This window comes from Scomber scombrus, chromosome 1 (genome assembly GCF_963691925.1).
Source record: "Scomber scombrus chromosome 1, fScoSco1.1, whole genome shotgun sequence".
Lineage (NCBI taxonomy): Eukaryota > Metazoa > Chordata > Actinopteri > Scombriformes > Scombridae > Scomber > Scomber scombrus.
Genome location: NC_084970.1, coordinates 29,790,071 through 29,804,034, shown reverse-complemented (window position 1 = coordinate 29,804,034; position 13,964 = coordinate 29,790,071). Strand labels below are relative to the sequence as shown.

Genomic DNA, 13,964 nt, shown 5'->3' with positions numbered 1-13,964 from the left:
TATGGAGATTATGTATCATGTATATTTTGTATTTTTCTACATGTAGCTGTGTGCAACACTTGAGCCAAAGACAAAATTTCCCTCAGGGACAATAAAGCATACCCCATCTTGTATTATTAAAATACAAACCATTAGTTTAATATGTTATTTTACATATCAATTGAATAATTCAGCCTTAATGTATATTTGTTGAATTAAACTCTATGGTTACATCAAATGTTTACACACATCAATAATAATCTTTTTTTTTTAAAAGTATTTTTGGTTATGAATCATCCCACCTCAGAAATTAAAGAGAGAATATAAAGGAGATGTAATAGAATAAATATATTAAATGCACGACTCAAAATATGAAATTGAATAATATGATGATGTTTATTTGTCATATAAGTTTGAAGGCTTTGAGGTAAATCAACCATTGGCTCTCCGGGTCCCATAGAAACGGTGATGTAGCGGCGGAGGGGCCGGGTCTTCATGCAACAGCTGAGGCGGATCTGCAGCTTGATTACGGCTCGCAACAGACTCCAACATAATTGATGACCTAATTGAAAAGCCGGGGGAGGAGGTGCAGAGGAGGGTGGAGGGAAACACACAACTCGCTTACTGGAGGAGAGAGACGCGCTCCAATGAGAAAAGTTTACTTGTTCTTCCTCCGCACAATCCCACAGTTGAGGGCATTGATGTGAGTGCAGGGGCTTTCAGTTTTTTACGCGCACTTCTTTCCCCCCATCTTTCACCCTCACACACGGAGCACTAAAAAAAAAAATCCACCTTCTCACCTTTAGTTTTAGCGCGTGTCTATTGTTTCCTTTCTTTCCCTTTTTCTTTCTCTCCCCCTTTATGAATGATTCTCTCTCGCAATACTTGTGCAACTTCTTCTTCTAAATCCTCGGATACCTCGCCGTCCTCGTCCACACCACCTCACCTCGGCACATCTTCTCTCCTCAAGTTCAAGCGACACTCGGACTTTCACTGCAGCCACAGACGCACTTTGGGGAAATATCACTCGACGAGGAAAAACTTGATACTTTGTGCAGCAGCCGCAGCAGCAGCAGCCGCAGAAGAGACCGTCAACATGAGCCTCAAAGCTGACGCAGAGCCGAACAACAACGTTTCCATCGAGGAGGAGGTGAGTTTAGGAAAAAGTTTCATATCTCAGCTGCACCGGCACCGTGTTCATGTCCACTAATGCGTCTTTTCCTGCCTCAAATTAGGACTTTTGTGTAAGTTTTTTGCCTCCCAAGTTGTGTGTTTGTGTGTAAATTCATTAGCTTACACAGGCTTTATGCCTCTTCACCGAAGTCCTGAAGTCGTTTTTTTTTTTTTTAAAGGGAGCAGCAAAGACTCAAATTAAAGAGGAAATGTTTGTAGTCGTTCACCTCTAGTGGAGCATCATAAAACTGGCACTTTAGACACATACTAGTCTGGGAATATCTACCTAAATTTAATTTAGACGTTCAATTAAGTATTCCTCAACCTTACAGTACCTTCATATTCGTTTTTTTCACATATTGAAACTGCTTAAATGTCACCAAGTGAATATTAAAGCGAACAAATATCACCATCAATTAAATAGCTTTTATTTGTATTATAGTATTAGCTAACTGGTGGTCAAACCGTTATATTTGCTTATTTTGTCTGTATGAAACCTTAATTTAAAAAAAATGAGACACGAGGCTTCACAACATCTCTAAATGTGGATACAACAACCAGAAATCTATGTTTAATGTAATAATGTTTTAAAACCAGCATTTAATGTATTGAACCAGTCTGGATTGAGGGATAAAAAAGAACGCATTCTATAAATAAACTGAGGGCCTATAATTAAAAATGTGGGTTTTCACAATACCCATTGTACATTTTTGTCGTTGCTCTTAAACGTCCACTCTGAGCTGTGATATTTATGGGCTGCGTTTGTTTGCACTTAACTAAATATGATGTGTCACACAGTCCATCATAGTTCATCATGAAGTGAAACCAAGAGTAAATGTCACAACTGCACTTGCAATTTCTAGGTTTTAGGAATAAATTGAGCTGATTAAATAGCTTAGTGGATTGCACTGATCTAAAACGATTACTGGGTCTAAAACATTTTGTTTTTACCACGTCAGTTTGAGTAATTGAATTATCTGCAGTGAGACTCGTGTTGACTTCTTACAGCTGCCAGTCTTCATCTGTGTGGTCAGCTATATTTCCTCTTTAATGACTCCTTATGGAGAGACACTGAGGGGAGCACTGGGCCTTTTGTTGGTCCCCCTTTGTTCCTATTATCTCCCCACAAAGCCATGTGTGGTCACTTGCCTTTGCTGAGCCTAATTTGCTATTGTATTTTTTTATTATAATTAATTGCAAAAATGGGCAGACATTTATTTACAAGCAAGAAAAAAAGACATTGAAGTCAGCTTAGAGATCTGTTAAATCATCAAGATGCAGCATTGTGTCTTATCAATTATTATTCTGTTTGTTTCCAGTAATTCACTTGATAGTACTGATGCATTTCAGATTTTATTAAATGTCAGAGTACATGCAGAAACTTCACCACAGCTTCAGGTTTACTGACTCATCCCAGAGTCGCTCAGAAACGAGAAGCTGGTCGTCATATTATAACATCTTCATTGAGTTTGCGTCCAGCTGGGCCGGCCTTCAATTGCTGTATGTGCTGACTTGTAAAGGGCTGAGAATTGCTGCTGTGCGGCACCTGAAAAATGCCGGAGGGCCTGCAGGGTTGGGGCCGTGGGTCAGAGGAAGGAAATGGTGTCACGCTGTGCACTGTTGTCCAGTGCTGTTCCTCTGGCAGCCCCATTGTACTGAGGGCCTCCCCACCAGCTGGGAACTAATGGGCCTCGCACTGCACTGTTTGTTTCCTCGGCCACACTGGTCTGTACACAGCATCAGCGCTCAGTGACGGATCCAAGCACGTCCAGGGGTCCTCGAAGAGGATCCAGGGATCCCCAGCAGGATGAAGGCCCTCTTATGTTTACAACTTAGCTTATAACATGCTGAAGTAATGACAGGATGTATACTTTCTAATGATGAATATTAAATTCTTTTAAAATATCAAGTTGTCATCTGTTTAGATCTTGACAAAGACTTAAAACAGTGTTGTGTAACCTTTTCTAATGGCATAAATAATCATAGTAAAGAAGGAAAAAATGTTATGCATAAGGCCTACAGACTGTCTCTTCATCTTTACTTTATTGATTAATTACTGGACAAATGTATCTCTTCAGGCCTCTAAAGTTTTGAAATAAAACAATCCTGGGAGGAATAATCACTGTGGTTGAACTGCTCCAGTCTGTAAACAGAGATAAACTGAGGAGTCACGAGTCAAGAAGACATGGCTTTGTTTTTAAGGACTCACCAGCCAAAAGGTTGGGAACCAGTGGTTTAAATAGTTGAAATATAAATAACAGCTTTTTCCCCCAGCTTTTCACTTTCATCAGGGTTGAGGAAAAGTTTGGAAACACTTGACCAGTATGACATTTGATTTATGACCTTTTGTTGGTCAGTTCATGTTCTTTTGGAAGACTACTTTTTTTTTTTAATCTGTAATGTTTTCTGTTTATTCCCTTTTCTCATTTTCCACAACTTGCCACCATAAATGTGTATTGCATGTACAGTTTAATGAAAACTTCCACTTTTCATATCCATACAGTCTGTAGGTTGGTTATTATAGAGGACTGACAGATGTGGGACCTTTGCCAAATATTTATATACACATCCTGTACAAAATAGTCAACAAATAAGACGGTTATGAATATTAGATGGTTACCTCCAAAATGATATGTTTTCTTTTGTCTTATTTTTTTTAATTTATTTTATTACAGGTACGAACACTGTTTGTCAGTGGCCTACCAGTCGATATCAAACCACGGGAACTATACCTTCTCTTCAGACCTTTTAAGGTAAGTTGCAACATGATGGGATTTCTAAGGAAAGAGGGTGTTTTATATCGTATAGATTGTAAATCCACATGAGGAGGGCAGATATGTGATTTTTGGTGTGTATACAGTAAAGTAGACTTGACTCCTCACCCTCCTTTTTTTTTTTTTGTTAAGTAAAGCAAAGGGTAGCTGCTGTGTGCCAGGTGCTGGTCATGGAGAGTGCTTCAAAAAGGATTATCTGCACACAAAGGAAGACCTTTGGAGTTGTAATGTGTTATTAAAGTATGAGAAAGGCGTTGTAATCCAGTGCTGGTCATTTTTTAACATTACTTTTCATACTGTGTTCAGATTTCTTTTCTTCCAATCAGTGGTGTTTTGATTCTTCAGCTCATGCGGCAGGACGTTTATCAGAGCCCTTCTTGTATGTAGCTGAAATCAAACAAACCCCTCGTTAATAAAAGTCCAGATATTTGCATATATGGAAATGAGGCCACATCATTGTTCGTTCCTCGGCTCTGTCTTTGACTGGACTCCAGTTCCATAAACACCCCTCCCACCCGTGTCCTAACTAACCAAATTGGAAGTGGTATCCCTTGCACATGGATGATCTTGTGGTATGTGTAAATGAGTAGCCCTCGCGATTGGCCAACCAACCCTCTCCATGACCCAGCTCACCCACCGTGTAGGGAAATTTTATTTCATTCTCGTAACATTTAGGCATTGTGAAACCACTGAAATGTTTTCTTAAGGCAAAGTAACACTTTTTTATTTCATGGCCTCTGCCTCCACAGTGGGCAAACACAGCACACAGTGTGCAAATAGCTGTAAATCTGTTTAATTTAAGGTCTAAATGCACTTCAGTTTCCATCCAAAATTTAAAATCTTCTCTTTACAAGAAAAAACACTTAAATGTTGACTGGATTCCACCTGTTGTATTTTCTGCTTTCATTGAAGCTAAATCTGGTTCTGATTGTTGTTAAGGATTTATCACAGCCAGTGAAAGTTGTTTAATTTTCCACGGTTGTAAATCAGGATCAGTAGAGATCCCATCTATCAATACTCTAGTCAGGCAAAATTCCCCTTCATTTCTCAGGAATTTGCTCGTGCTTTAACCAACCCCTGTGCTGTTTTTAATTCATTTTGAAAGCAGTATCTTTATTTGGAAGTCATGTTTAATTTATCCTTAAAACAGGAAAAAAACCCTCCCCTGCATACCTGATAACATGCATCCATCTCTCAAATTACTCATGATCTTTATTTTCTTCTATTTTACACTTGAGGTGGTTTTATCTGCAGTCAAATAAATTTAAGCTACTTTATGCTTTTATTTTCAAATGAACAGGAGTTGTTGGAAAAGTACAAGTTTCTTTTATTTTAGCATAACAAATGTAGGTATGTAACAGTGTCACAGAAGGATCCATGACGGCTGACGGCTCAAACTGACGGTGCACACAAGCAGGTTTCGCTTCATATGGCGAGAGGTGTTCATGCCTGACTTCTTGCATGTGACTCCATGGTGGATAATTGGCTATCTTTCTTCCCCGCAGGGTTATGAAGGGTCACTGATTAAGTTAACATCAAAACAGGTGAGATGCTTTCCATCCACGGTAGGAACCACTTTTAATGCTATACTAAAATATAAAACAGTGGTGGCACTTCAGCTATGACATAAAAAATGAATAACTGTCCCATTTTATTGCTGATTTGTCGTGATTTTCTACTGAACCATAAATATTTTAATCGTCAATCTGATATTTGCCAAAAAACTGTTTTTGGCATCTTGTGTGTTAAAGTGGTCTTCCAGGGGGGGGGTCAGTTGTCTCAGTTTGTGTTTTTTTTCCCTTTTGTCTTCCAGCCTGTCGGGTTTGTAACTTTTGACAGCCGGTCTGGAGCTGAAGCTGCAAAAAATGCACTAAATGTAAGTCTATTGATGTTTTTTATTGATTAATTTCCTCACTGTGTCTGTTGCTGTTTGTTCCCCTCTCCCTCTTTTTCTTTTATTTTTTTTTTTAAATAAAAACCTCTTCAAGTATGTTTTTCTATTTTAGATTTGTACTAACTTTTCTTAAACCCCAAAAAATAATAATTGGGAGTTACAGAAAAGCTATCCCATTAAAATTTCTCAAAGCCAACCCATTTTGTCTTTTTATAATTCAAAGGCAGGGCCATTTTTGGAAAGAGGCCAGAATCCTGTAGCCTTACGGTAGTTTACTTTGACCTTGATACACATCCCTTCTTAGTCTGGTGTAGCTTTCCTCATTTTGCATATCACTGCTTTACTGTAATACCTGTTCTGTAGCCACATTTGTAGTGTTATTTGGACACATCTTCAGTAGTGTAACCTTATTTTGTCACCCAGTAGCCCACGTTGGCAGTATCTAACACTTCTCTCTCATAGCCTAGCCCTTCCTTATGAGCATCACCTCTTAGACACACCAGCAGTCACACACACAAACACACACATACACCAAAATACTACTCACCTGCATGTGGGCACAATGCTTAGGGCACAAGAACACAAGCAGGGTTAAACCACCCAAAAAAAAATAAGACACTCAAGTCTCGTCATCGGCCCTTTTCCTCGTCTCCCTCTCCTCGTGGCTTGTGCGACGAGGGTGAACGCTTCCTCCAGTCGCCTGTGCTCTTGATTTTGTCATGAGGAAGAAGAGATGTCAGCATGTTGAAATACTCTAGGATTGTATCCTTCAGTCTGCCCTGTTTCAAAGCCCTGAACAGTTCTAGTTTGAAAGTAGTCAGGTGTGTGTTTTCACATCCAGCAGGGGGACAGGAGCTTGAAGGATACATCCTGAGTATTGAAACATAGCTTTAGGAAAGGAGACCATGTGAGACTACTGAGCTACAGCCCCTCAAACTCAGCCCACCTCCCTTACGATACTATGTCCCCCTCCTCCCCTCCTCCGTCTCTCCCCCAGGGTATCCGTTTTGACCCCGAAAGCCCCCAGACCCTGCGCTTAGAGTTTGCTAAAGCCAACACGAAGATGGCAAAGAGTAAGCTGATGGCCACACCGAACCCCACAAATATCCACCCTGCTCTAGGAGCACACTTCATTGCACGGGACCCATGTAAGTTGTACGGCTGCACCACTCTAGGCTCTCTCATCCACTCTCACCTTGGCAATGCCAGTACTCGATTGTCCTTATTACCCTCTTTTAATCTGTCTTTAGTAGTTATGGTATTGAAGTAAAATGGACAAGGGTAAAAAAAATAAATCTAACAAATGAAGGACTAACTCACCCTCCACATGCATGTGTCATCTTGACTCTAAGACGGCCGCTTTGCTTCTTTCCAGCCGGGAAATTCCTCACAGGTTTTATTCAGCAGTTGTATCTGTTTTCTTTGCCTAAACACCTGCTTGATTCTTTAGGTTTTGGCAGGTGGTAGAAACTCTTTAGGGTGGTAAAATGGGTTCAAATTGGTGGTTTTTCTTTTAGTAACTGTGCAGAACTCAGAATAAGATTTATATCTGGTCTGTAGTAAACCTTAAAGCCACATTATGACAGCACAAAGCGGTAACAGTTCCTCTCTTTGCAGCATGTTTTGATTACTTCCTGATTTTAATTTTTTAGCCTCTGTTGACTTCTTACATGATGCAAGCCCCTGTGTTTAAGGGTAGGTCAGTCAGCTTTTGTTTCCTCCCGCCCTGTACATCCCCAGATGACCTGACAGGGGCAGCACTGATCCCAGCATCGCCAGATGCCTGGACTCCTTACCCTCTATACACCACGGAGCTGACCCCAGGCCTCCCTCACGCAGCCTTCACTTACCCAGCGGCCGCTGCCGCTGCTGCAGCCCTCCACGCCCAGGTGAGGGACCAACCGGTGTGTGTCTCTCTTATCTTCTATTTCACAAGCGTCCTTTCGCAAACATTCATATCTGACGATATAGGAAACCCTTATAGAGTCATATGAATTATGCTTTCACACGGGTACGCTACAGATTTTCATGCATGGCTGCCTTTTAATGCATGATTTTTGTAAGGTTATTGTTGTCTGTTTTTGCACTGAGCTGCAGTTCGCAAATGTGTTAATTTTGTCCTCAGTCACACCTACAAAGAAGTCAAGTCCCAACTTTTAACGGTTGGATTATTGAGAAGCATCTGTGCAATTTCAAACTTGATTGTACACGTTTTTAAAATGGAGGTTCTGATTCTGGAAACACTCCAGTGGTGGTCTGAGGTATTACACTAACCCCACAAAGACCTGGGTTGCTGAAGCCACAGGTATTAAGTGTTGCATGTCGTTTTGGGCTGCAGAACTTGTGCCCAGTCTTAATATCACTTGAACCGAGAGCTGATGGCACGTTAAATGTATGATCGTACTAAACTGTCATTTTAAAATGGAAAATGCCTTGATTCCTGCGTAGATGTGCATTCCTTAATGTCATGTAACCTTACACTGCAATGCACTTACCTCAAAATCCCTCTCAATGATTGTCAGCTGGCTGTTTTTGGCTTTCACAGTGAACGAGTCTCAGATGAGGAATTGTAACTTTTTCCTTTAATGGATTTCCCTGCCATCACTGTCCTCTCAGTGTGTAGCTTTGAACATTTGGGGGATAAACTGAGCTTTTACCAATAAAGACGTCTACACTATGTACTAAGATGTAGACAATGTTTCAAAAAGTACAAAATGAGCCTTTAAGAGGGACTTTTATCCATAACTGGCAGCTGATAGGTTTACACTAGCTGTACTGAACACTTGCTTTAACATCTCTTACATGCTGTCAGTTTTTAAGTTTAAAATCGCTTTAAAACATTTAATTACAGTTTTAGATTTGGTTTTCAAAATTTACTCATCATTGTAATGGCTATTATTCATCATGTTTAATGAAAATTGGATCATTTAACAAGATGGGGGAGATAGGGGCGTTTAGCATTTTTCCATCTTCAGCTAATTGCTGTGTAAAATGCTAGCAGTAGTGCAGCTAACTAGAAGGCAGTGGGCAGGGTTTTTGTAACAATAGCAATGGAAAATATTTCTTGTTGGGTCATTTAAAGTTCATTGTAAGCCAACTTCCTCCTGCAATGTAACAGCACAGGGGAGTGCAGCACTGCAAAGCAGGCAGCGATTGCACAGGCCATTTTGTCGGGCACAAGAGGCAGAGGAATGTAAGGTATTTGCTTGGAGAAGCTGTCCGTCCTGATGGCCTTCTCGGAAGGTGCCAACTTACTGTCCACGTTACTGTTGGAACGTAAGCTGACTGTGTAGCTGCATAAAGGGGGGGAGCCTTTTAATTACAATCTGATGAAAGATCTCTAAAATGCCCTCAGATCTCTTCCCACTGATTCTTGGCCTTTTCAGCTTGGCTGTATGAGACAGCAGTGCCACATTAAGAGTCGCCAAATGTGTCTGAACAACTGCTGATAACCTCCTGAGTATATTAAGCTGTTTCGCGCTGTAGTCATAGCCTCTTGTCTGTCTTTCTTTTCTTTCTTTCTTTTTAATTCAGTGAGAAGAAATGAGAGGCCTAATTCTGCCACAGGTTTAGTTACAGGTATGGAAAGGTACAGGAATACCAGCGCTTGCCCTGTGGAAATGTTTAACACACGGGGAGGTGCAACTCTCCACATTTCCATGCCTGTTAATTACTCCAGGACTGTTGTCCTCAATGAGCAGCTACGTGACCCACATTCCCATGGCTTCAATGACCAGGGCTTAAAGGGGCAGTCCTCTCAAAACTTCCTGTCAAAGTATATCTATGTATAAAATCCCCAGAATTGAGGATTGAAGCACTGAAGCCTGTTTTTGGTCTGTATGTCTGTTTGTGTTTCTTTAGATGCGCTGGTACCCTACTCCCTCTGAGACTTCCCAGCCTGGATGGAAGTCCCGGCAGTTTTGTTAGATCTTTAGTGAGTAACCTTTGGTCCAACAGTGTTTCTAGATTTGGCAACCCCCACCCACCATCCTCTAACTGCTAGACTGATGTCATGCAAACTGAAACCTGCATGAGGACACCCACACAATGTTTAAACTGAAAACTGCAGAATGGGTCAAGATTAATTTTAAAATGTCACCTAAAACTGATGTGATGGTATTTTATAAAGGTACAGGCTGGTGATTGAACATTTTTATTATTGTCAGCAAGCCTTGTCCCCAAGAACATTTGATCTTATGAAGATGTAAACATGCCATAAATATATTCTTTTAAGAAAAAGCTTAATCATTTCCTGAAACAGCTGTGCACTTTTTAGCAAATGTTACTCAAATAGGAGTAAATTGGGAGTTTATTGGACTATTTTCATCTGTGAATTTGGTGTTCAAGTGTGTATTAACAGTAGCATGATGGTGTTTGTGGGATTGACTCTAAAACTGCAGAGCTAGTGTTCATTGTAAAGGGTGTAACACATTGTGTTAATGGTCCTTGAACAATGGCGCTCTATGGCACAACTAAGATTAATAGGATCAAATCATTGTTGGTTTTGGTCTTTTTGTGGGAATTTGTAAATGTAGATAAGAAAACAAGAATATTCACAAATGTTTCCTTTTTATGGCCTTAATCTATGTTTCTAATACAGCTTGTCGTCCTGAAATAGCTGATTCTTTTGAGCCATAGAGATCCATCATTATATAAGCAGACGTTACACTAGGTGACGTGTTCCTTCATTTCCATGAACACTGCTGCTGTAGTTTTGAGTCAATCATAAACCTTCCTGCTACTGTAAATACTCACTAACAAACGTGTATTGATTGGTGGTTGACAAGTTTCCAACAGTTTCTCTTATTCGAGTAATCTTTGCTAAAAATGACAGCACCTAGTTATTTTAGGAAATGAAACCTCATACTTTGTATTTTACTGTAATTGGCTTTCAAGTTAAGCCACAAACTGAGACAGATGAACATAGTGTTGCTTTTCTGTCTTTTTGTTGGCTTTGACTAAAAATTGTAAGATAAGACCAGCCTTATCCTTTTCTAGCTAAAGTTTTGTTTTGAAATGATTACTTTTTTTTTTTTTTTTACTGGCATGTTTTTGAATAACTTTTTTTTTTATCTCCCCCAGGCCTCTGGAAACCACACCTTTGTCCAGCTGAAGTGAGGTTTGCCAAGCTCTTCATTAATTTAATCAGGTTTATTTAATGGACAAATGTGCATTATTATAAACAAACAGTATTTATATCTCCTCCCGATTGTCTATGGGGGGAGTCTGAGTTGAAACCATCTTGCTGTTGACAATCTGAGCTTATCCTTGGCAACTATTGCGGTACCATCTTAGCACTTCAAAAAAGAAAAAGAAAAAAAAAAGAGGAAAAAAAACAACCTCATGAAAGCCTAGTCAATCTCCATGGATCATAATTGCTAAGGAAATTTGACTCATTTGAAGTTACCGTTGTTAAGCTAGTCCTTCTATGGGTTACTGCTGCTCCTTGGAGGTTTAGAAGCGTTAAGAGTCATTTGCATGTTAGTCTTTTTGGCATGAATTTAGAACGCAGAGTTCTGTGTATCCTAATTTTCTTAGTGTTTGTGTTGCCTCTTTACCTTGGCCTAGACAGCGAAATGTTTTGTTTTCCTGTAGAAACCTTGGTCTTACCTCTGTGAAAGCTAGGCTGTTGTGTAAATGGCTTATCTCGCATGGACCTTGTGAATGCATCCCTACGTTCTATGACAATCCCAGTCCTTTATGATCATATCAATGTCTGTCATTATTTGAGCAAAACAAAGTACAAATATTTTTGTACTTTTTTGCGTAATGTATATTTATGCATTTTTGTGCAACTAAATAATGAACCTGTATAAGTTGGATGTTTAGTCGTCTCTTGTGTTTTTGGTGTTAATTTTTGATCATATAATCCTGTTGAAGTAGTTTTAAAGAAAAACAGTGCAATTTGTTTAAAGGGGAAGTGGGTGTCTGTCAAAAAAAAAAAAAAAAAATGGAAGTATTCAGAAGGTGGCTTGTGCCATTCTGCTAAAATGAGATTGCTGTAAAACGATCTATTTAGAATGTGAAACTGGACTACAAACATAAAAGGGTTGCTTTTTTGGGGGGCGGGGGGCATTTTGAAATGGGATGCAGGATTAGAGTGATGGAGGAATTTAGTTTGTGGTTTAGAACATGTTTGTCTTTGTATCTGCTGTGCATAAGATGTAAAAAATATTCCCATCTTATGAATAAAAGAAGTGAATGCATTTGTCTGTCGGCCATCTCTCATTTATCACTGTGGCGAGTCGGCGGCCAATCAAAGTCGACAAATGCTCCGACACTGTATGCTAAAACAAAGAATTGAACTCTGCGGACATCAGATGTTGACATCAATAATTCATGCCAACTTTTCATTTGTAATGCACCATTGCATTAGTGTCTTTGTATCATGCGTGGAGCTGACCTCCACACTCTGCCCACATAAGCTGCTGAGACGCACTGCTCAACCAACCGTGATGGCTCCTCGAGGGACTCTTAAGTGACTGTTCTCTATAAGACCAGCTGCCTAATTGTAGTGGTGACTCTGCTGGTGGTTAACTATAAACATTTTGTCCATATTGTCATTTTTAAGCCATGGTTATAGTATGTATGACAGGACATACACGATTGCTAATGCATCATCGAGTAAAGCTTCCAGAAAAGCTATGTTATTGTGTACTATAGTATGCTCTGTCTGTATAAGAGTATTACTTTTCCTTTAAGAATTCAGACTTTTAGGTTTTTGATCATACAGGTTTTGAGAATTACGTGACTAATACAGAAACACTGATTCACATGAAAGCAATCAACAAAGTTAGTTTACAGCTTCCTGTTTCTCAAATGTCAGGATTTGCTGTTAGATTTATTATTTGGGGGTTTAAAACTGTCAGGTAAAACAAGATATTTGTCAGAGATCCTCTTGGCCTCTGTAAAAAAACAAAACATTTGCACTATTTTTCTATAAAATAGTTAAGTGATGAATTGGAAAAAAATAGATTAATCCATAATGAAAACCATCATTTGTTGCAGCTCTGCAGGGAACCATTTAATAGACATGTTTAAATTTACAGATTTTAAATCCTAAATCAACAGATTCAGAAGACACAAATGTTCTCTCAAGAATGAGCCATTTGCCCTTTATAGAAAAACTGGGTCATTTAACATCACTTTCACACAGAATATCAGGATTGACATGAAATCAATACAGAGTGCAAAGATGAGGATGCTACGGATTGGAAGGCAGAACATTTTCTTCTCACCATTTTCATCAACAACACAGCCATGACCTGTATCCCAACATCAGTGTAAAACTTAAACATATAACTTCTATTACTGAGATTGTTTAATATAGTGGTAGTTTTCACAGACTCATGTTTCACTGGAACTGTTAAGGACCTTACAAGAAATGTGAACATAATACCATGTTGTGCTTCAGATAACATTTATAATTTCTATATGCATTTATGTTCCAAATATTTATACTAAACATCTTATTTGTAGCTGGGTTATGATGCACTGGGTAAATCAGTTCTGATGATTTCTGTTGCAAAATAAAATTTCACATCTAATATATCAGTAATATATTTATAGGTTATGGTTAGAAAACAGACAGCACAAACAGCTATTTCATGTAATATATAACTACAATGTTGTCATTTCCATATTTCTATTGTTTCTGTAAGAAATTATCTGGAGATTGAACCCTTTCTTCTGTTTTTGAGAGAAGGAAGGGGAGCTTAACATTTGCAGGATGGGTTCCTGGTATAATTTGCTTGTATTTAGTTATATTCCATAGCCAAGTAAAATATGTAATGTATAATATTCTGCATGCTATTAAAATTAAAATATAGTTCTGACAATTGCTTTGCTGTTATAGGTTTAAAGGAAATGTGGAAGAAAAATGTGTTAAATACGATTTCTGCATTTCTTATTGTGTCTTGAAAAAAATCATCCTGTTGCTAAATCAATAACTGGATTATGAAACAGTAGATTATGAATTAATCACAGTTGTCATGTCATTGTGATCTTTCATCTGTAAAGAACCAGCACTGCATCCATGCTTCGATAAAGTTTTAACAATGTGCTAACTTGATAAAGTAGAAAAAAATACATATTTTGGTCAGCAATAAATCAGCATGAAGGTCACTCAAGGAGGAGTGGAGATG

General features: G+C 39.0%; 1 protein-coding gene across 3 annotated transcripts; it reads left to right on the top strand.

Annotated features, from left to right (window-relative positions):
* The first annotated feature begins 539 nt into the window (after positions 1-539).
* On the top strand, positions 540-12,009 carry LOC133978218 (RNA-binding protein, mRNA-processing factor 2a). Of its 3 annotated transcripts, none has more exons than XM_062416616.1 (8): positions 540-1,129; positions 3,828-3,905; positions 5,432-5,470; positions 5,740-5,802; positions 6,818-6,968; positions 7,561-7,724; positions 9,682-9,754; positions 10,903-12,009. In XM_062416616.1, exons 1-7 carry the CDS (start codon positions 845-847, stop codon positions 9,745-9,747), a joined length of 846 nt encoding a protein of 281 aa, XP_062272600.1. In that variant the 5' UTR covers positions 540-844; the 3' UTR covers positions 9,748-9,754; positions 10,903-12,009. The 3 variants fall into 3 exon arrangements, with proteins under 3 accessions (XP_062272600.1, XP_062272616.1, XP_062272607.1); XM_062416623.1 differs by having other exon boundaries at positions 542-1,129; positions 7,561-7,709; XM_062416632.1 differs by lacking the exon at positions 9,682-9,754 and having other exon boundaries at positions 541-1,129; positions 7,561-7,709.
* Positions 12,010-13,964: the final 1,955 nt, after the last annotated feature.